The 23,669-nt window shown below is 36.4% G+C and overlaps 1 protein-coding gene across 1 annotated transcript in view; it reads left to right on the forward strand.

Moving 5' to 3' along the window:
* The window catches only part of LOC136032663 (separin-like), an 86,254-nt gene that overhangs the window by 9,415 nt on the left and 53,170 nt on the right, over positions 1-23,669 (forward strand). Inside the window, exons 2-3 of the mRNA XM_065712950.1 lie at positions 18,901-19,027; positions 21,812-21,939. Of these exons, the coding sequence (XP_065569022.1) occupies positions 18,901-19,027; positions 21,812-21,939 (255 nt within the window). The remainder of the gene's footprint in view (positions 1-18,900; positions 19,028-21,811; positions 21,940-23,669) is intronic.

Consider the following 23,669-nt stretch of genomic DNA (forward strand, 5'->3'; position numbering starts at 1 on the left):
AAAGTTCATCAATACTTATTAGTTTATCAATATTCACTTTGTCACTATTTACACTATGCACAGAGCTAGCAGATGGAGCAACTAACATTCCATGGTCTGGTGAGAGTATCCCCCACCCTGGCGCATAGAGTTTTTTGAGACGATCTTTCCGTGGTTGATAGCTAAGTTCGGCTCTCCTAGTTCAGTTTGGCGTCTGAGTTCAGTGGCTAAGACTTTTCTTTTCTCCCGGTCTTCCCATGACGCATCTGCCCTAAACTGAATTTCTTGACGAAGCTTGTAAGATCTTTGTAGAATGCGTTTTTTCAAGTTTAGATTTTGGACAGAGAAAAGAATGGGAGGGGGTCTGTTGTGGGTTCATTCTTGATAGCTTGCTCCTGCTTGTCTGATGGGTTGCTGAGTGGCCCCAACCTTTTTTACAGGTGGCTATTGGCTTATAATGCGTCTTACATTAGTGATGTTTGCGTTCAGAATTTTGTATTGCTCTGTAAGATATTTCTCAATGAATGCCTTGTTGCTGTTTATTCCTAGCTGCAGGGGTACACCATAAGCAACTAGGTTAAATTTCCTGCTATCTCTGTCTCTTTCCTGTCTAAACAGTCTGCGGACTTCGTCTTCAAGGTGGGAATCAATGGCCTGTTTGATCTTGGATGTTTCCTGCAGCATTGCTGCTTCGACATGTTGTTTAACTTCTAGGATAGTACACTTTTCCGCCATGTTTTCTCAAGGTCATCAACACGCTCTTTGATTTCAACTATGCTTTCGGTTATATCACGTCTAAGCTCCTCTACCACTCCTTTAACTATGTCTGCAATAGCCGAAGCACTTGGGACCTTGGATGTTATAAGGCTCAAGATTTCAGCTAAGGAAGGGGGGTCTGCTGATGTACCAGAGTGCTTGCAAACCAGACAGTACCACTACATATCTCCAATGGTTGACATCTTTGTAAAGAGTTCATACTCTGGGATGGACCTGTTTATGCATTCTATACACAGCCATTTTTCACATCCATCGCTTAATACGGCTCTAGATTCTGGCTCTAGACCTTGTTTGCAGCCTGCGCAGAAATCTAGAGACTTTTTTGGACTGGATAATTTCCGTTTGCGGTCTCGTTTAGGAGCCATGTTTTTCGCGCAACTTTTTGGATTCACGCTCTTGTCGGTCTTTTTCTTTATTTCTTATTCTGTGGCTGGCGCAAAATAAATCGCGGCGCGAATGAAAATGCAGCACGTATGAAAATCCAGCGCGAATGAAAACGCAGGGTTAAAATTAAATTAAAAATTAATCGCCTTCTTTAAATATTTACTGGATTGGACCTGTAGGAAGTGCTGATACCCAAATCGCTTATCCCCAGCAGTTTAAGGACAAGTATTGTGAAACATTAAATCAATAAAAGCAGATATAACCAGGATACTAGTTGTAGATGAGATGCAAAAGTATGAAATTGACTTCTCTTTTTGTCTGATACTTGGATCTCTGATTGGGGTATTTAAACTATTATTAGCCCATCAAATGGGCTGTACTACCAGTATTATTCAGGGATAGATGACAACTCTGATTAAGGTGTTTATGTCACCAACTTAGAATATGCTGATGACATTGCTATTGCTGAAGATGATCCACTGAAAGCCCAAATGATGATGGACAAAGTTGTATACTACTCTGCTATGGTCAGATTAAGAATAACCCAATAAATACCAAAGTGGTGTCTGCCAATTCTCAGAGTCTCACTTCTATATCCCTAGATGGTAACAGTATCAAGCAAGTTATAGATTTTGTCTATCTTGGATCCATTGTGGATTTGGAGGGGGAATCAGATCAAGAAATTGAAAGGCATATTTGCCTAGCCTCTGCAAGTTTTCTCATCTCTATAAATCACTGTGGAAATGTTGAAGCATAAGCCTCACTACAAAAATTAGACTCTACAAGGTGATTGTCAGAAGTACTCTCCTATATGGATACAAAATATAGGCTGTCAAAGCCCAAAATAGTAGTAAACTAGATATATTGGATCATGACTTCTTTTCTGTATTCTATGCATCCAGCACCATGTATAATTGATCCAAGAAGAAGATACGTGAGCACTGTTAAGCAACCATACTGCAGAAATCGGAAAGAGATGTCAGCTTGTGTGACTGGACCATTGTCTACACTGTGAAGACTACCAATGCATCTCAAAGTTTGCTATTTAAGCACAGCTGCTTGAAAATTGGAAACATCAAACTAGAGGCCAGATGAAAGATTAGTGGTCAGTGATCAAAAACAGTATACTGATACTTAGAGGCTTCTGCCTCTTTGATTGACTCTGGAACAGTGACTGACTGTACCATATCAAAGCTGTTGCACATACCTTTGCCTCAAGGAAAACTCCAGTTGGAGAAATTATGGATGCTGGGACAGGTGGAGCATCATCTAGTCCCTGTTAAAATTAAAATTAAGTAAGTTATTAGACAAAGCTGTTGCCTTGTTAGTTGGGTGAGGAGAGACCCAATATTATAAAGCTATACACAAGGAGGCGAACTTATTTACAAGTAGAAAACAGCTATCATTACTACATCAAACCTTTCACTGACAGACTGGAGAGTATCTGCCCTATTCTGAATCTTCTGAAGTGATTCCGGTAATATTATGGAGTAACAAAATACTGCAAGCACTCGTGTCTGGTGATTGGATGCTTATAGATTCTATAAAGTGAGACAATTAAGTTGGGTAGTAGAAGGGTCTTAACGCAAATGTGATAGTCAATTTAGAATTCTCAAAAGATCGTCTTGTAGGGGCAAGGAGGCATGGGCCTTTTTGTTTTGAGATAGCAAGAATCTTTCCCAATTCTGATTTTATCTTGATGTCTTACTTTTGATATATTACCATTTGTAACATGATTTTTCTTTCTTTATGGTACAGATATATATGTGTATTTCAAAGCTGATAAGCATAGATACAAGACTGATATAAATAAATAAAAAATTCCTATTTACATGCCTCCATATCTTTTGAAATAAACCTGCATACTGCCACTATGTATCTAAGAGAGGTTGACTTGAGGATCCTCAAATCAACATCGCTATTTAAAAGTCATGATTTATTTGAACAAGTGAAAATTTTTGAACCGTCAAAAATGGGCAGGTCAAATGTATAACCCAAAACATGTAAATTTCCAATGGCTGGAAATGAACAACCAAGACCAATCAGAACAGCTAAAGCAGACGACTTGCAACACCAAGAATGAGAACTATTGTTTACATCAACAAAGTGTGGTGTAAAATCTACTACAAACCTACAAAAATGCTGTAAACTATGCTAGTTAGTCATTTGGACCCTTCAACATTGTTTATTTCTCTGTGGAGTCTTCCATTTTCCCAAGGAAAGAGTAGCCAACAAAGGGGATTTGTTTGGAGGTTGCTGCTTGCATATTCAAATTGCATTGCCACCTCCACAATTTCTAGATGAATTGGTTTGGCCTTTCAGAGGACTCTACTGGCTCTTTAAAGAGTTCCACAAAAAATGAAACTTGAACTCATCTTTTGCTTTTGCTTCATTTAATGTAAGCAATGATCAAACCATCAGTAGTCATAATATTTTCAGCTTCAAAGTAGCTTGACAAATTTATCACAGCATCAATTTAGTGGCACATTCATTAGAAGCCCCTAAAGGTGCTTATGAAGCCAAATAACATTGTCGGTTTGATATACGCATACTGTTATTTACTCCTTAAAGTTGTAATAATCTTTTTTGTGCTCATTAAAGTTATCAGTAATTTCAGTAAAATAAGTTTATTCTGTTTTCAGTAAAATACAAATTATATACTGGTCTTGAGATGGCATGAGGGTTGTTGGCCCTACTCATGTTGCTTTTTGCTTGTTTTGAGTTTGAATTTATTATTTTTTGTAATTCCTGTTTGTTTTGAAAATTATCTATTTACTGATGTTAATTTGTGGTAATTTTATGATTGGAAGATTATTTGACTTTATTTTTGGTTTAATGGAGCTCTTTACTTTTCTTAGAAAAAATTTCTTTTGTAGGAACATTTTTTTAAATTATATCTATAAAAATATTTTCTATAAAAAATTTTGAATCCTGACCTCCTATTTGCTTTGCTTCACCACCATGTTTAAGAAACTCATTTACCACACTATCAGCACATGGAGCATTATTGTTTTTTTAATCCTGTATGTACTGTTGCCAATTCTTCCTCACGAAACAAGTTTTACTTCACATCCAAGGTATCACGAACTTTTTCATTATCCTCAATATCTTTTCCTGCAACTGTATCTTGATCTGGCACATTCTCAAAATGTTCCACCCATTTCTCTTTAACTCCTTCTCTATCACCAATTGTGGCCCTGTTCCTATCTTTCAAACAGTTCGTGGTAACGAACTGTAGTAAGGAGCAACCCGGCTCAATAGTAACCAAAACTCTAAAAAATGGAATTTTGATACCAATAGCTACATCAAAAGAATCGCATTTTAATGCTGGTTTTAAATATATAAGTTTCATCAAGTTTAGTCTTACCCATCAAAAGTTACGAGCCTAAGAAAATTTGCGTTATTTTAGAAAATAGGGGGAAACACCCCCTAAAAGTAATAGAATCTTAACGAAAATCACACCATCAGATTCAGCGTATCAGAGAACCCTACTGTAGAAGTTTCGAGCTCCTATCTACAAAAATGTAGAATTTTGCATTTTTTGCCAGAAGGCAGATCACGGATGCGTGTTTATTTGTTTATTTGTTTATTTGTTTTTTTTTGTTTTTTTTCCCAGGGGTGATCTTATCGACCCAGTTGTCCTAGAATGTTGCAAGAGGGCTCATTCTAGCGGAAATGAAAAGTTCTAGTGCCCTTTTTAAGTGACCAAAAAAATTGGAGGGCACCTAGGCCCCCTCCCACGCTAATTATTTTCCCAAAGTCAACGGATCAAAATTCTGAGAAAGCCATTTTATTCAGCGTAGTCGAAAAACTTTATAACTATGTCTTTGGGGACGACTTACTCCCCCACAGTCCCCGTGGGAGGGGCAACAAGTTACAAACTTTGACCTGTGCTTACATATAGTAATGGTTATTGGGAAGTATACAGGCGTTTTCAGGAGGATTTTTTTGGTTGGGGGAGGGGTTGAGAAGAGGGGGATACGCTGGGGGAACTTTCCATAACAATTAAAAAATAAATGTGAAAAAGCTTTTTCAGCTGGAAGTAAGGAACAGCAATAAAACTTAAAACAAACAGAAATTATTACCCATATGAGGGGCTCACCTCCTTCTAATACCTCGCTCTTTACTCTAAAGTATTTTTAGTCATTTCAACTATTTATTCTACGGATTTTGTGATTCAGGGGTCATTCTTAATGAATTGGGACAAAATTTAAGCTTTAGTGTAAAGAGCGAGGTACTGACGATGGGGCGAATCCCCTCATATATGTAATAAAAACATGAGAATACAAAAGTTCTTTACGTAAGCTAATTTATAAGTTACGTAAATCTTTTACCAATAAAAAGATTCGTAAAAAATTAAAAGTTCTAGTTGCCTTTTTAATTAACCAAAAAATCGGAGGGCAACTAGGCTTCGTCCCCCGCTTTTTTTTTCTCAAAATCATTCGATCAAAATTTGCTATCTACAGAGACCAGTCTAGTGCATTGAATATTATCACACTCACTCTTATCAACTTTCTTGATACAGTGATTTATTTCTCCTTTTTCAGAAATCATATTCATAGTCATCAGTAACTTATTTCTAACCTCAGAGCCACCATATTTAAGAAACTGTGGTCTAGCTGCATCTTCCTAATCCTTGTGAATATTTTCAATGACCTCCACTTCATACCTCCTTAGTTCATATTTATTGCTTTCTCCACATTCTTTACATTTTTTTCATATGATTTATCTCTCAAATAATTCTTGTACAAGTATCTTCTCATCTCCATTAAACATAAAGCTTTTTTACTAATATTCCTAGCTGCTTTCCTAACTTTCTCTCCATAGACACCACCAGCAACTTCACAAATTGTTTTCCTAAAACTATGTTAAAGTCCGACTCTCTGACTTTACGCTACAAGTCTGTCTCTTTCTCACAACTCTACTTTTTAAAACTGTAAAGACAATTTAGCATAAAGTGTGAGGCGTTGAGGAGGGGACTGCCCCTTTCATATACAGAATAATTTCTGTTCATTTTAAGTTTTGATGTCGCTCCTTACTTTTGGTTAAAAAAACTTATTTTTTATTTAATCTATTCTTAAAGCTAGAGATTTGGCATGATGCTTTTGCACCAGTCATGGCAAGCCCCCAAAATACCTCGTATTAGGTAGACTTGACTGTAGATACAACCTATGCAACAGTTGCAACATCTGCAACAGTTGCAACATCTGCAACAGTTGTGCACATCTGCAACAGTTGTGCAAATCTTGAGAGTTCATGAAGGCTAGTCTCCAAGACGTGTGTTTGCCTAGATTTTTTTTGGCCTAGGAAGCTATGTATTCTGATAAAAGAGAGCCACCATCAGATTCTTTTTTTGTGAATTGGAAGGCAAGCATGGGACTGTAAATTGAGCCTCTTGTTTTAATTTATTTTTTCAAACTTCCTTGCGAAAGCCCGAATGTATTTTACCAGTAGTTTACTGAGTAGCTCTATGCTGTAACAGAATCTATTGGTCCATTTGTTTGAAAAAAAAAAGATACAGTAATATACATAACCTCAGAAGGTAAGAGCTGCAGCCAAACATACATACAAACATTTTTTTGTAGGCAGGGTCAGCAAATTCAAAAATGCAATATATACTCAATATGTAAAGCACATTATAGAATTGTCAACATTTTGGACTATATGGGAATCCGTACCCAAACGCTCCCCTGTTTGCATCATGCTAATTAATAACTGGTATGCATCAATGGCAATTAAATAATGATTAAAAAACAAATCAAGAACAATTGGCTGACAAAATAATTTTATTTGTTAATATCGTTTACTTTGAGGTTTCGCAAACAATAGAAACAACACAAAACTAAGAATGAACATTTTCATGTCAGTAAACTAATTCAAGATTTTCGAGCTCTATGATAGCATAGCTTCTTTTCAAACAGTTCGTGGTAACGAACTGTAGTAAGGAGCGATCCGGCTCAATAGTAACCAAAACTCTAAAAAATTGAAGTTTGATATCAATAGCTATATCAAAAGAATCGCATTTTAATACTGATTTTAAATATATAAGTTCCATCAAGTTTAGTCTTACCCATCAAAAGTTACGAGCCTGAGAAAATTTGCCTTATTTAGGAAAATAGGAGGAAACACCCCCTAAAAGTCGTAGGATCTTAACGAAAATGACACCATCAGATTCAGCGTATCAGAGAACCCTACTGTAGAACTTTCAAGCTCCTATCTACAAAAGTGTGGATTTTTGTATTTTTTTGCCAGAAGACAAATCACGGGTGCGTGTTTATTTGTTTGTTTTTATTTTTTTCTTTTCCCCAGGGGTCATCGTATCGACCAAGTGGTCCTAGAATGTCGCAAGAGGGCTCATTCTAACGGAAATGAAAAGTTCTAGTGCCCTTTTTAAGTGACCAAAAAAATTGGAGGGCATCTAGGCCCCCTCCCACGCTCATTTTTTTCCCAAAGTCAACGGATCAAAATTTTGAGATAGCCATTTTGTTCAGCATAGTCGAAAACCATAATAACTATGTCTTTGGGGATGACTTACTCCCGCACAGTCCCTGGGGGAGGGGCTGCAAGTTACAAACTTCGACCAGTGTTTACATATAATAATGGTTATTGGGAAGTGTACAGACGTTTTCAGGAGGATTTTTTGGGTTTTGGGGGTAGGGTTGAGGGGAAGAGGCTATGTGGGAGGATCTTTCCTTGGAGAGATATGTCATGGGGAAGAAAAATTCAATGAAAAGGGCGCAGGACGAATCTGGTCACGTTAGAAAAAAACGTCAAATTCAGAGCTTAATATACAATGCTGGGTGTTTGGAGCCTCTCTATTATGGAGCATAATTTAAAACTAACACAACTATACGAGCGATAAAACATATATACCACGACCATAACTCAACTAACGAAAGAACTGCTAAGAGATAACACAACTATAAAGCGAAAACAGGTGAAAACTAACGGGGAAATAAACGAACTAAGAGGTGGAAGGGGCCCAGAGAAAAAATATAATCCTTTTCCAATTTTGAGCCTAACTTCCGCAAAGGAGTAATAATGTCAGTAGCCCCGAAATACCGAATTATTTTCTTTCAAACAGTTCGTGGTAACGAACTGTAGTAAGGAGCGACCCGGCTCAATAGTAAACGAAACTGTAAATAATAGAATTTTGATGCTAAAATATACATCAAAAGATACGGATTTTCCTGCTGATTTTAAATATATAAGTTTCATCAAATTTGGTCTTTGTCAACAAAAGTTACGAGCCTGAGAAAATTTGTCTTCCTTTAGAAAATAGGGGAAAACACCCCCTAAAAGTCACACAATCTTAACAAAAATCACACCATCACATTCAGCATATCAGAGAACCCTATAGCAAAATTTTCAAGCTCCTTTCTACAAAAATGTGGATTTTTGTATTTTTTTGCCAGAAGACAAATCACGGGTGCGTGTTTATTTGTTTGTTTTTATTTTTTTCTTTTCCCCAGGGGTCATCGTATTGACCAAGTGGTCCTAGAATGTCGCAAGAGGGCTCATTCTAACGGAAATGAAAAGTTCTAGTGCCCTTTTAAAGTGGCCAAAAAATTGGAGGGCATCTAGGCCCCCTCCCACGCTCATTTTTTTCCCAAAGTCAACGGATCAAAATTTTGAGATAGCCATTTTGTTCAGCATAGTCGGAAACCATAATAACTATGTCTTTGGGGATGACTTACTCCCGCACAGTCCCTGGGGGAGGGGCTGCAAGTTACAAACTTCGACCAGTGTTTACATATAATAATGGTTATTGGGAAGTGTACAGACGTTTTCAGGGGGATTTTTTGGGTTTTGGGGGTAGGGTTGAGGGGAAGAGGCTATGTGGGAGGATCTTTCCTTGGAGAGATATGTCATGGGGAGGAAAAATTCAATGAAAAGGGCGCAGGGCGCAGGACGAATCTGGTCACGTTAGAAAAAAACGTCAAATTCAGAGCTTAATATACAATGCTGGGTGTTCGGAGCCTCTCTATTATGGAGCATAATTTAAAACTAACACAACTATACGAGCGATAAAACATATATACCACGACCATAACTCAACTAACGAAAGAACTGCTAAGAGATAACACAACTATAAAGCGAAAACAGGTGAAAACTAACGGGAAAATAAACGAACTAAGAGGTGGAAGGGGCCCAGAGAAAAAATATAATCCTTTTCCAATTTTGAGCCTAACTTCCGCAAAGGAGTAATAATGTCAGTAGCCCCGAAATACCGAATTATTTTCTTTCAAACAGTTCGTGGTAACGAACTGTAGTAAGGAGCGACCCGGCTCAATAGTAAACGAAACTGTAAATAATAGAATTTTGATGCTAAAATATACATCAAAAGAATCGGATTTTCCTGCTGATTTTAAATATATAAGTTTCATCAAATTTGGTCTTTGTCAACAAAAGTTACGAGCCTGAGAAAATTTGTCTTCCTTTAGAAAATAGGGGAAAACACCCCCTAAAAGTCACACAATCTTAACGAAAATCACACCATCGCATTCAGCATATCAGAGAACCCTATAGCAAAATTTTCAAGCTCCTTTCTACAAAAATGTGGAATTTCGTATTTTTTGCCAGAAGACAAATCACGGGTGCGTGTTTATTTGTTTGTTTTTTTTTGTTTTTTTTTTTCCCCAGGGGTCATCGTATCGACCAAGTGGTCCTAGAATGTTGCAAGAGGGCTCATCCTAACGGAAATGAAAAGTTCTAGTGCCCTTTTTAAGTGACCAAAAAAATTGGAGGGCACCTAGGCCCCCTCCCACGCTCATTTTTCTCCAAAGTCAACAGATTAAAATTTTGAGATAGCCAGTTTGTTCCGCATAGTCAAAAACCATAATAACTATGTCTTTGGTAATGACTTACTCCCCCACAGTCCCTGGGGGAGGGGCTGCAAGTTACAAACTTCGACCAGTGTTTACATATAATAATGGTTATTGGGAAGTGTACAGCCGTTTTCAGGGGATTTTTTTTTTGTTTTGGGGGTGGAGTTGAGGAGAGGGGGCTATGTGGGAGGATCTTTCCCTGGAGAAATATGTCATGGGGGAACAGAAATTCAATGAAAAGGGTGCAGGATTTTCTAAAATTACTATAAAAAAAAAAAACAATGAAAAAATAAACATGGAAAAGCTTTTTCAATTGAAAGCAAGGAGTAGCATTGAAACTTAAAACGAACAGAGATTATTACGCATATGAGGGGTTCTAAAAATACTTTAGCATAAAGAGCGAGGTATTTAGGAGGAGATAAATACCTCGCTCTTTATGCTATAGTATTTTTAGTAATTTCAACTATTTATTCTACGGCCTTTCTGATTCAGGGGTCATTCTTAAAGAATCGGCTCAAAACTTACGATTTAGTGTAAAGAGCGAGGTATTAATAAGGGTACAAACCCCCTCATATACAGAATAAAAATTTAAGAATATAAAAGTTTGTTACGTAAATTAATTCTTAAGTTACGTATATTTTTTACTAATAAAAAAGTTCGGTAAAAATTAAAATTTATAGTTGCCTTTTTGTGTAACCGAAAAATTGCATGGCAACTAGGCCTCCTTCTCCATTCCTTATTTCTCAAAATCGTCTGATCAGAACTAAGAGAAAGCCATTTAGCCAAAAAAGGAATTAAAATGTAAATTTCGTTTTAATAATTTATGTGTGGAGAGCCAAAATCAAACATGCATTAATTCAAAAGCGTTCAGAAATTACATTAAAAAAAACTAGTTTTTCTAACTGAAAGTAAGGAGCGACAGTAAAACTTAAAACGAACAGAAACTACTCCATATATGAAATGGGTTGTCCCCTCCGCAATCCCTCGCTCTTTACGCTAAAGCTTTTAATTGTTTTAAAAAATAGAATTGTGGCAAAGAGTCAAACTTTAGCGTAAAGAGCGAGGGTTGCGGAGGGGACAAATCGTTTCATATACGGAGTAGTTTCTGTTCGTTTTAAGTTTTACTGTCGCTCCTTACTTTCAGTTAGAAAAAATTAGTTTTTTTTTTAATGTAATATGTACAAAAGGCAGACCTCTGTTATAATTGCTTATTCTCTTCTATAGCTGGCTTATCAATAAACAAAATAAAAACCTTTGCCCTAATATTAGTTTATCACTGACACACAAAGGAGAGGAGATTCTCAAGCAAGTGGCCCCCAGAATACTGGCATATTTGCTGAATATTAAGAAATTGTGAGAACTTTATATTTTTGATTAATTGATTCTTGTTTTAAGTGTTGCTCAAGTGTTTGGATGTTGACTTTTCCTTCAAATCAACCAGGCCTAAAAAAAATTTCTGGAGAATTTAATAAGAAGTGCATTACCATTGCTGGACAAATATAAAAATAAAGAAAATGGTTTTTTGAGCTTACAGCAGCAGACTTTTCCAATATCCTGGTAAGTTATTCAATGATTATCATCTCTGTCTGCAGTTAATTTTTCCTTCGTTTTTTTTTTCTAATTGATAAGTTCTGCGGGAAGGGAAACAGAGGAATTTACACAACAAAAGTATTTTAAAAACTTGGAAAAAAAGCCTCAAATCCATTTTTGTTGAAAAGACCTGTATATGAACTTCTCCAATTTTTGTCAGTAGTGGGCTCCAAATTAAAAAAATGAAGAAGGAAAAAATGTTGGCAAATAATCAAAAAAATAAAAACATGACACCCAAAAGTTTAAAAAGGTTTAGCTTTCCTTTGAAATGATAGCTTTCTTTGAGAGCCAACAAATTCTAATTGTTAAAGTTTTCAATCAAACGTCTGCAATATTCTTACCCTGTCTTTTATTTTTTACCTTATTTGCCTTTTTTAATCTATGCCTCGCCCCAGCCCCCAAATTAATGTCACGTATACGTGCCTGTTTGTAGTTATAAATTTTTGATTGTATCAAAACAAACCATTAATATGTTAAGGATGTATCAGACAAAACAAGCTAGCAAAAATATATTACAGGAGAATCAGTGAAAGATACTGCTGTGGCTTTTATCTTGGGGAAAGGCAGCTGCCTTTACTAAACAAACAAAAAAATAATACTATATAAATAATAGTATAAATACAAATATATAATATTATATATTATATACATATATATATATATATATATATATATATATATATATATATATATATATATATATATATATATATATATATATATATATATATATATATATATAATAATAATAATAATTCATAAAAATAAACAAAGAAAAAATAAATATGTCCATTTCAAATTAACAATATGTTGAACAATAAAGGTCACTGTTTCAACAGCGTCATTAATATTAATAGTGAAACAAACTGAAAACAAATACACTATGAAGTAATAGCATTATCTTACTATTCAGTTGAATTGTCTGTAATTAGTCAGCTTATTAAAAGGTTCTGCTGGATGTAAAATAGTGTACACGGATTTGATTATCCAGTTTCAGAGAGTTCAACTGATAGCTTTATTTTTAAAATTAAAAAAAAGAAAAAGATTTTCAGTTTTTTTGTGACAAAATGAATAACGCAGTGGAATTGTTTCAAGAACTTCAAAATTCTGCTGATTCCCAAGATGATTCTGATTCTTGAAAGAAAAAGTTTCTGATTCTGTTTTGTCATCACAGCAGTTATAAAAATTACAATGGATGTAAGAAAAAAATAGCTTGAATACTTGGAAGCCCCTCACAGTTTATTTTTCTACAGTCTAGAATAATAGAGTCCAGCTTATTTTTTTTTATTTCATTTCATAATTAGCTTGAATTAATTAAAGCTGGAATTTTTGTAGTAAAAATTCTAATTTAACAACCAGTATGTTCTTCTAGCCTTTTGAAGCACCAAGAAACTCAAATTGTTTTTTTCTGATTCCTCTCATAGTAGTTAATAATATGGTAGTCTGAACTTCTATTAAGATAGATTTATATACATTATTTTTAATAAGACACAGTTTTAGTATTTTGTCTTTCATGATGCAAAACAGTAAAGTTGTCAGGATTTTGTAAAACCATAACCAAAAGAGGTATGGTATACCAGCCAAATGTGTAGGCTCTTCTGTTCCATGAAAGAAATAAACCTACAAAGTGATTTAAAAGTTCATGACACTAGCAAAATATGTTTCACAAGCAATTGTCCCCTAGACTTTGAAAAATATTCTTTTTGTTATATCCAGTAAAAAAAGACCCTCCGCCTGATTCTGAAAAATGGCTTTTTGTATCTTCATTTAAGATAAATAGAAATACCTGCCTTCCCTCCTACAGAACTTCTTAACTAAATAAAAATAAAAAAAAACACGAAGGAAAAATTAACTGCAGACAGAGATGATCATCATTGAATAACTTACAAGATATTAAAAGAAATAAACCTACAAAGTGTTTTAAAAGTTCATGACACTAGCAAAATATGTTTCATAAGCAATTGTCCCCTAGACTTTGAAAAATATTTTTTTTTGTTATATCCAGTAAAAAAAAAGACCCTCCGCCTAATTCTGAAAAATGGCTTTTTGTATCTTCATTTAAGATAAATAGAAATACTTGCCTTCCCTCCTACAGAACTTCTTAACTAAAAAAAATAAAAATAAAAAAAAACACGAAGGAAAAATTAACTGCAGACAGAGATGATCATCATTGAATAACTTACAAGATATTAAAAGAAATAAACCTACAAAGTGTTTTAAAAGTTCATGACACTAGCAAAATATGTTTCACAAGCAATTGTCCCCTAGACTTTGAAAAATAATTTTTTTTTGTTATATCCAGTAAAAAAAAGGCCCTCCGCCTGATTCTGAAAAATGGCTTTTTGTATCTTCATTTAAGATAAATAGAAATGCTTGCATTCCCTCCTACATTTTCGTGAATTGGTGTCCCTGGTTATTCTAAGGTTTGCAGCTAATGAAGGTGTTATTTCGCATCCTGCCCTCTGTGAACTATTGTGCATTGAAACTGAAGAAGGGAAAATCTTTAATTTGCTTTGTGCATTTTAAATCTCACTGTTCTATTACTGGCCAAAATGTAAGCGCGTCATTATATTTCTAATCCGAGTGTAAAATTAACAGGCCGTAGTCTAACAGGCCGTTAAGGCCGTAGTCCAATGCACCCGTCCCAATCAGGACGAGTTCAATCCTAGTTGATAACTGATAATTTTAAGCATGATTGCTGTAATTAGTTATCAATTGATGGTTAAGCTATCAAACACTGGTTAAGGTATGTCAAATATCAAAACAACATAAAAAATTAATGTGGATGGCAAACTTTTACATAGTCAAAAATCTAGATTTCTTTAGCATTTTTTTTTAAAGAAAAATGTTTTATGAATGAAAAAATAGCAAACTTACCTCTGGCACATGAGTAAAAATATGGACAGCCTAGTTAGAGTAAATTTCCTCGCATTGTCTCTAAGGGAATATACAATTCTAACTTACATTGACGGATGTTGAACTAAAGTAAAAGATCTATACATATCCAGATTACCAAAGCGTATGTGCAATATCTCTTGAACACTTAGGGCTATTAAACCGAAACTTTCAGAGAATGTTGAGGAGGATTTGTAACTAAAGCAAAAGTCGCTGTTTGCATTTACGATTCTAATTATAGCTTTTTAGAGTTTTATAAGAATTCATCTGATTTTTGGCTTTTAATATTACCCCTCCCCCCTAAAAAATACTTATTTAATCTTTTACACACCACTTCAGTTAATTTAATAGAAAACAACTGTGTGGTTTAAGTTTGCTTTGAATTAAAAGACAAGTTGTTTAGGTGAAAGTAAGAATCAACATTAAAACTATATGAACGAAGCTGCCCTCTCCTCAACCCCTCGTCTGTTACATTGGTGTTTTTTTAGTGGTTTCTAAAAGCTTGGTTTCTCCCCTTTTTTTGAAAATAAGGAAAATTTTCTCATTCTTGTTGCCGTTAATAGGTAAAATTAAACTAATGAAACTTATATATTTGAAATCAGCATTTTAAGTCAATTCTTTTGATATATCTGTTGGTATAAAAATTCGTATAGAGTTTTGGTTGCTATTGAGCTGGGTTGCTCCTTACTTACAGTTCGCTAGGATTTCGTTGAGTGACTCTAAAATGCAAATCCAGGATAACCAACAAGGAATATCCTGACTAGATCCTTCTATCCTAGCGAGTATGAAAGGGGAAATTGTTGGAAGCCATCCAATTATATTGAAATTAATAGTGCTACTTCAACCTATAATGTGAAAAAAAGATATTTTTATCCTTTTTTTATAGCGAAATTACTGCCCAAGGATTATAGATTCCCTTAAAAGATCCCTATCTCTGCTCAAATTCCATCCTCTCCTGGGGCTTTGTTGTTTTTTAATGTTTTTCCGAGCCCTCAGAACATCAGCAAATGACGATGGCTGTAGAACTATCTGGAAGGGCTCCTTCGGAACACTCTGGAAATCGGGTAGATCACCCGTAGCTTTTGTGGGATTAAGGAGCTCGGAGAAATGTTCTTTTCATCTTTAAAAGCGGTCTTCTTCCGTCTGAATAAGGTTGTCCATTTTGTCTTTCACGGAGTCCATGAAGATGGGTGACTTGCCTGGCGCTTCCCTCAGTAGCTTGAATGTTTTTCTTAGGTCATGCGATTCTGCTGTTTGTTGCATATCAGAGACCATTTGTGACCAATATGTCTCCCTGTCGGTACGAGCAGACTGCTTTACCAGCTTGCGAGCAGTTTTTAGAGGTTCTTTAGGGCCACTGAGAAGGGGCCGTGTCCCCATGTCCCCATAGATGACCCAGTAACAGTTGAGTCGCTTGTAGGGCCACTGTCGAACAGGCCGGCTGTGCAGATGAAAAGGACCAGAAAAAGAGGCAAGAGAGAAGGTGAATGGGTCAAGAATAAAATCTAAGTGGCAGTTAATTCCAGAACAGTTTATTCTGACCCTACTGAAAGTATGAAGCACTGGAAAGAACGTCAGATGAAAGCAAACAAGTGGAGTTCGACATGTCTCTACTTTTGTCTCACAAGTAGCCAAGAATAGCGACAACAGATTTTTGAAGCGTTATGGGCTTTGTTAAGAGAGATGGAAAAAATGTTTTATCTCAAGACTACTAAATACCTGCCAAAGAGGAGAAAAAAATAACAACTAGGAGAAGGAACGCTTTGTTTTATTATGTGACAGCCGAGGAGAAAATGTACCGCGTAACATTGGACATTGACCAGAAACAGATTTATTATGCACATGATACTAAGGTTTCTGATGATGTACTTAGACCCAAACAAATTCCACCACCTGCAAGTAAAACAAGCTGATGCTTTAAATTGCGTTAACGAACATATAATGTCTTTTCCAAAAGTGGAGTCTCATTACGGTCGGTCCAAAACTTTTCGTAAATATCTTGACGGCAGTTTAAATTGGCGAAAAAATGTTCAAACCTTATGAGGAAAAATACCGTTTTGATTCTGAAAAGCCTGTGGGAGAGACAGTGTATCGCAGAGTGTTTAGTACCGAATTTAACTTGGCTTTTCATGTACCCAAAAGTGGTAGATGGTACATGTGAGGAAGTAAAGGCTGCTAGTAGGAACGACATAGATTTACCAGAGTCAGTTCGGGTGAACTACGAGAAGCGAGTGAAAGGAAAATCAGAGAGTAGAGAGGAGCGTCAAAAGGACCGTTCTAATCATTCAGTGTCAGTTCTCTGTTTTGATCTAGAAAATATTTTTTCGCTACCCAAGGGAAATGTCTCTGCTTTCTGCACCCATAATATTTTCTGAATTTTGAAGCATGCTCAAAAGCCTATAAAATATAGTAAGCATTGGCTTTCTCAATGGTCAAATGTATCGAATTCCGCCAGAATTTCTGTAAAAGAACATGGTACAAAGGGTATTTTGTAAATGATCAATGTAAAGTTGTACAAATTGCCCCAGAGATAATCTTTCAGGAAGTGAAGGGGAAAGGCATGTCAGAGGTAAGCGTAATTGAGAATTTTGAGGTTGCAAAGCCTATCTTTTGGGTCAAGAACTTGCCAGGCGATGAGATAAAAGATATAGAGTCTGTCGTGCGATTTATGCTGGTTGTCGATGTAAATCACTACCCAACATTCTTCAAAAAGGACTTGCCAGGGCTTGCTTCAAGGAAGGGTCATAAAACTATCAAAGATGTTTCAAGTAAACAGCCCAGTTCCACGAATGCTACGGCTGAGAGCTGTCCCGAAGAGAAAGCTGTCACACGTCAAGACAGGGAAAAAAACGAAAGGCATAAATTTAAGTGTACCCGTTTCTTGACATTCTTTTGCATGCATTTGTTGATATATTACATCTCAATTTCTTTAAAAGTTTTACTCAGTTTACACTCACACCTTACAGGTCAGTTTTACCGTAATCGCATGTCTGGTGTTTAACACGCTTGAACCGGTTTTGACGTATCTGACTAGTTTACCACCTGTTAAAACCCAATTGACGTAACAATATTTTGGCAATTTATTATGCCGGAACTGTTTTATATTTTGCTTGGAAATTCACACAATCCCTTTTATAAAGCCATGCTTTTCAGAATGCAATTTTTTTGCTTCATACTCCAACCATTTCTGTTCTGCAAGTTTGCAAACATTCAAACTTTTTTTTGCCGAGTAGTTCAACTACAACGATGTGCTTTATTTTCAATGTGTTCCATCCTCGTTGTTAACTAACCTATTGAAGGAAACAGTGGAATCTCTGCTCTTGTAACATGCTTGAAGGACTCTCCCCGACTTCAAGAATTGGAAATGTAGAGGCAGGAAGATAAGATGCAATATCTGCTGAATGGTTCAACACACATTAGCACATGGGAGGGATAACAGGAAAAGGTTTTATCCCTACCCTTGGAGTTTTTGGGAGCTTAAATTGACATAACTTAAACGTTACCGCTAAGTGGTATTCTCCAATCAAGGAGAAAGGTCTGCTAATCAATGAACACGTGACTTTTATGGAGCCAGGAAGAAATTTAAGAAAGGGAAAGTTAGAAACTAACAGCCGAGTCAATTTTAAAATGGGAGAAGTAACATTGGAACAAGAATTGCAAGCTCTGGTCCTGTTTTTAAAAGACCAAAGGGATCAGAGGGCTACTATTTCCCCTCCCATGTCACTTTTTCCCCTCCCAAGTCACTATGTCCCATGACATAAGGCATCAGAGTAGTACTATATCCCCCCCGTGTCACTTTCCCATGACCAAAGAAATCAGAGGGCTTCTATTTCCCCTCCCACGTCACTTTTTCTCATTACCAAAGGGCTATTATTTCCCCTCCCGCATCACTTCTTCCCATGACCAAAGGGATCAGAGGGCTTCTATTTTCCCTCCTATGTCTTTTTCTCGTGACCAAAGGGATCAGAGGGCTACTATTTCCCATCCTGTGTCACTTTTCCCATGACCAAAGGGGTCAGAGGGCTACTATTTCCCCTCCCGAATCACTTTTTCCCATGATCAAAGGGACCAGAAGGCTTCTCTTTCCCCTCCCGCGTCACTTTTTCCCACGACCAAAGGTATCAGAGGGCTACTATTTTCCCTCCCGCGTCACTTTCCCATGAGCAAAGGGATCAAAGAGCTACTATTTTCCCTCCTGCTTCATTTTTTCCCCGACTTCACAAAATTAAAATAAAGGCATGAGAATGTAGTTTCTTAAGATTGTATCCCCTCCTTCATCAGAAAAACACTGCCTTAGGGATGGACCGGATGTGCACCTATTTTTACTTCAAACAATTTCGGTTTAACGTAAATTTAATATCATTTAGCAGCTTATTCAACTTCAAAATAGTTATTTTATTTATTAATATTAAGCATTGATAATAATTAATTTGTGTTAACATTTTAGTTATCCTGAAACATCGTGCATTGAAGAAATGGCAGAATAACGAGAAGGCTTCTGCTGTAAATCTCCTGTTAAACTCTCATGATTCTAGCATTCGTGACAGAGTTCTTCACTATTTCCGTAATAATGTGTAAGTATATTACTACCATCAGCATCAAAGCTGTCAAATTATTGCAGTTCATAGGCATCTTAAGTTAGGGCACTGTCAAACACCCCTCTTCCATCCCATCCTGTTTAAAGCATCTATTTTAGCCACTCTTTTACTAATATAAAATCAACTAACTTTTAGAGGATTTATTAGGCTCATAATAACTCTTGTGTGTCGGTCCATGCGAAATGACATATTACTTTTATTCAATGAAAATAAAGTTTCATGACTAGAAAAAGAGCTCAACGACTGTGTAGAGTCTAGATTTTTCGGGAGGATGAAGGGTCTTCAGAAGGCCGTCTGGATAGGTTTTTCTTATCCCCTTCCCTGTGTGCATGTGTAGGATTAATCCAGAATAAAATGTATATTACTTGTTTTTGGGTTTTCACTTAATCATCTTGTCTGTTTGTGTAAATTTATTGTTATTTTTTTCTGTAAATAGCTCTAAGTTTCTGAATCCGGAAAAATAAATTAAACCAAAAGGATTTCAAATATTTATGCATAATAACCAGAGGCCACTGGCCTGGAATTTGGCGGTATCAGACTGGATGTGGGATATGTTCTTTATTGCTCTGGCACTATTTTTCTGTTAAAATGGGGTCCCTTATTAAATCTGATACTTATTATTTTTGCGCTGATTTGTGGGTAAAGCTTCACATTTGACTAGGAAACAGGAGTTATGTTAAAAAAAAATTGTACAAATCATACAAAATGTTTAATACGAAACACAGAAAATGATTTTGAGTATAATTTATAAATTATATCTGTTTTTTCTCTCTTAGATTTTGTGAACTACATTTAACTACTTTTTCCTTACAAATTCGTAATCTGATATTCAGCTTTAACCATGAAGAAAGAGACTTGTGAGTGCTAGCTGACGAGTAGCAGAAGCTCCATGGTAAAAGCTATATCAAGGCTTGGTCTACTGAAGCGTACAGTCATCAGTTGCTTCTTCAAAGTTCAGGGTCATCGAGGCCTTGTTTGGAATTTGGTGTCTCTCTGATCCCCTTTTTACAATAGACCCCGGACTCCTCTAATCTAATTGAAAGAGTTCAAGGACATGTCACCAATCAGATACGCGTACATGAAGTATGTCATATGACAAGAGAAGAGACCATCTGAAAAATCCAACACTCGCTTTCAGACGTTGTAGTGGTCAGATGATAATTGACTTACAAATATAGAAGCCAGCCATACAACACCGTCGGTACGATTTTGTCAATTTTGGTGCAGTTTAGACGTCTTTTTACTAGTTGGTATATTTGAAAATTTTGTTATGCAATACCAAATTTCTGTGCAATTTTGCCTTGGATTTGCCTTGCAATTCTGACTTGGATATCTGTCCAAGTTTTAGTTTATCGAAAATTTTATTTCTGTGTAAGTAAACTTTTAGGCTGCCGTTCAGATGGTCCAAAATGATCTCTTGTGGAACAATTTTTGTTGAAAAACTGGTACATTTTATTTCAAAGCGTTGTCAACGCTGCTTGTTACTTATCTTGCAGGTTGACACCACGCTGAAGTACTTAATATGCTAGCCAAGGAAGCAGTAAAGACTAGAATACGCCAAAAAATTTCACCGAGTCTATTATCGATGACTGAAAAAGTATGCAACACAAAAAGGGACAGCACCAAATACTTTGTCTTTTCATTTAAAATTTAACTATAAGCCATGGGAGTATTAGTGGGACAGACCGTTCCTCTTAGCTTTCTACTAATGCCCGATCTCCCTGAGAGCGTATTGCTTGGGAAGCGTATTTCAGCCCAAAAATGCCACCAAAACAGACCAAGCCCAGAAGAATTATCGATTAATCAGAATCCCGTTTGAATACTGAGTCCCGTTTACTAGACTGTAATTTCCTTGAAGGGTACCACTCCTCAAGTGGGAATAGAGTTGACCGCAAGGTCCCCAGTCTTGTGGGCACCCGGACAGGTTCGAGGCAGCTCTTTACATTGGCCGTTTTCCATAGATTGTGATTTATCGCCCTGTTGCAGTTGTCCTCCTGTAGAGGATCCTCCCACGGTGGTGTTCTGCGTCACCATACAATTTAACCCATTGCTGGGAGATGGCTTCAACTCCCTGGACATGTACACATCCCGGTTGGCCTTACTGATTGTACATTCGAGGGGCCTTTTCCTCCTCCACCTGTATTTACGGCCCCTGGTTGAGGGTATCCCAGTTTCTATTATGGACTTCCCCAGGGACAAGGTCCCCCCTTGGTCCGCCCCGCCTATGGAGGCACCTTACGTTTCTCTATCTGCCATCTGGGGACGCGCTGAGTGGCCTGGAGGAGGCCCCTACTGAGCCATTGGATATACAAAAAATATGCATTAGTGTTTGGCATTCTTTATGGGGAGGTGGGTAAATATATTTAAAAAAATTCAGGTTTGTTTTCCTCTGAAATCACAAACATATAGGATATGCTTTTGGTTTTGGGGCAGAATGGTATTAAATTGGTTACTTATGCCTAACTGGTATTAATGGTATTGGACACCCAAATGAAACCAGTTGTTTTTATTATGTTTTTTGTGTCAATAGGGTAAAAGGATGCCACGTATCTTATTTGGCTGAATAAGGTATAGTACTGGAAGGGAAAGCAATTCTTTCTGGTTGTCAGGTCTATATCCAGCCTTTTGGTTTCTGCATCTGATTCTCTGGTTGTTGAATAATCAAAAAAAAAGTGTATCTTGTATTTAGCTCTATTGCTTTTGAGAACTGTTTTTTTGTTATGGAAAATTTCTTGCGTCATTATCCACTAACTTTTTAAGGTATAGCAGTTATAAATCCTCAAAAGATAAGCCAAAGAATTCTGACAATGGTTTCTTGGACTACCAAGAAGATTGCTTAAAGAAGGAGATTCCTGATATTCAAGAAATTCTCAAAGATATTCCTAAGGGTAAGATTCACGATTAATTTTCTTTTCTGTATTTTCGATAATTGGTTTCACCAACATGTTTTGACACTCTATTTTGACGGTTAGTCCATCTCGATTGTAACCGAAGTTTGTAAAAAAATGAAAAAGTCCATGATCGTTGGCAAACTGATTTACGAAAGAAAAGAAGCCGAATCGTTAAATTTAATTTTATTTATTTATCACTCGTCTTATGATGGTGAATAATGTTTGGACTCCTCTGTTTCTGTTCAAATTACCCATTTGTTTTTTCTCGCGCAATGGATCTTTCAGTTCTGAGGTACATAGGGAGTTTATTAATGTCTTGTTTATTCTTCTATTATTATTTTTTATTTTATTTTTTTTATTATTATTTTTAGCAGAGTTTTTCCTGTAAATTATTTACACTCTGGCTTTTGCTTAAAACAGGCTGTCAGATAACGATTAAGCTGCATCTTAAAGGAAGAGCTTTCCTATATGTTTTACATTCAAGTATTCCCTGCGTATACTCTTTAACGTGTGTTCAAAGACCTTGCTTGGGGAAAGCGCTTTGTGTCTTTAGTTTCTTTTTGTCTTCGGTCCTTGTTGAAGTAGAATTTTCTTGTCTATGTTTGCCAAGAAAAAGTAAAGCCTCTCTTTCCTTATAAAGGCAATAAGCCTCAAAACTAAACTAATAGGTTTAAGAATGTATGTGTTTCTTCCCAATGTAAGGATGTCAAAGTTTGACCTGTTGAAGGTGAAAAAGAGTGCTTTCCGATGTTTTTGCTAAAAAATACTCATGAGCCATCTGTACCTTCAAGTCGATTCAGATTTCGAGCAAAGCCTGCTTGATGACTGTCTGCAGCCAAAGAGCTTCCACTTTCTGTCGTCACGGAAGGTCAAAGAATAATATAATTTAGGAAAGTTTTGTGATGCCCAAGTAGGCATTAAACAAATCAGTCTCTTGAATTTGTCTCTTTTCCTTGCTGGAAGAAGTGTCAAAGTAGGGTCAACGATATTGCAGCACATAGTGAAAAAAGAACTAGAATCCTGGAAAGGGGGCAAAAAAAATAAGGTTTCCAGTGCGAAAAACTATCGACACAGATTGTCCTTCCTGAAACCCAAGATCAAAGCAAGTAGTAGAATGTGTTTCGACAACTCCTGGGAGCTGAGTTGGGCTGAAGCGTCTTTATATTATGAATTTCGTAAAACTCCTTAATTCAACTTGGAATTTTCGCCCGGGAACGAACCTCATGAAGGCCCACTGGGTTTTCTCTTTTTGGAAAATCACACAGATTTCACCACTAGTGGTAGTAGTGGTGGGACTGATTGTCAAAGCACATATTGTTGTAGGAGTAACTTGGTCGGGAGCAGTAGCGATAGAATTAGATGCGGGAAAAATTCCCTTGGTTGAGACTGCCACATTATTAGTCGAGGTAGGAGTAGCAGAAGCAGGAGTAGTAGAACTGGGTGTGATGTTTAGCTAGTAGAGATGTGCTGAGGTCCTAGAAGAGTTATGATTCCTGCTATTAAAATTTAAATGTTTTATGGATGTTTTTTTTTAGGTTAAATACCCTAAAATTCATAATTGTAATTTGTTTTGTTAAAATTATTTGATTAATTCCATAAATTTTTCTCTTGGGATCTTTCGCTAAAAAGTCCCTAAACAATCAAAGTGTAAAGGCATACGATACTATATGCATGAAGCTGGCGAGGGGGGGGAGGAAGATCTGACTCCTTTACCTGATTTGGGTCCG

The sequence above is a fragment of the Artemia franciscana genome, chromosome 11 (genome assembly GCF_032884065.1).
Source record: "Artemia franciscana chromosome 11, ASM3288406v1, whole genome shotgun sequence".
NCBI classification, from domain to species: domain Eukaryota; kingdom Metazoa; phylum Arthropoda; class Branchiopoda; order Anostraca; family Artemiidae; genus Artemia; species Artemia franciscana.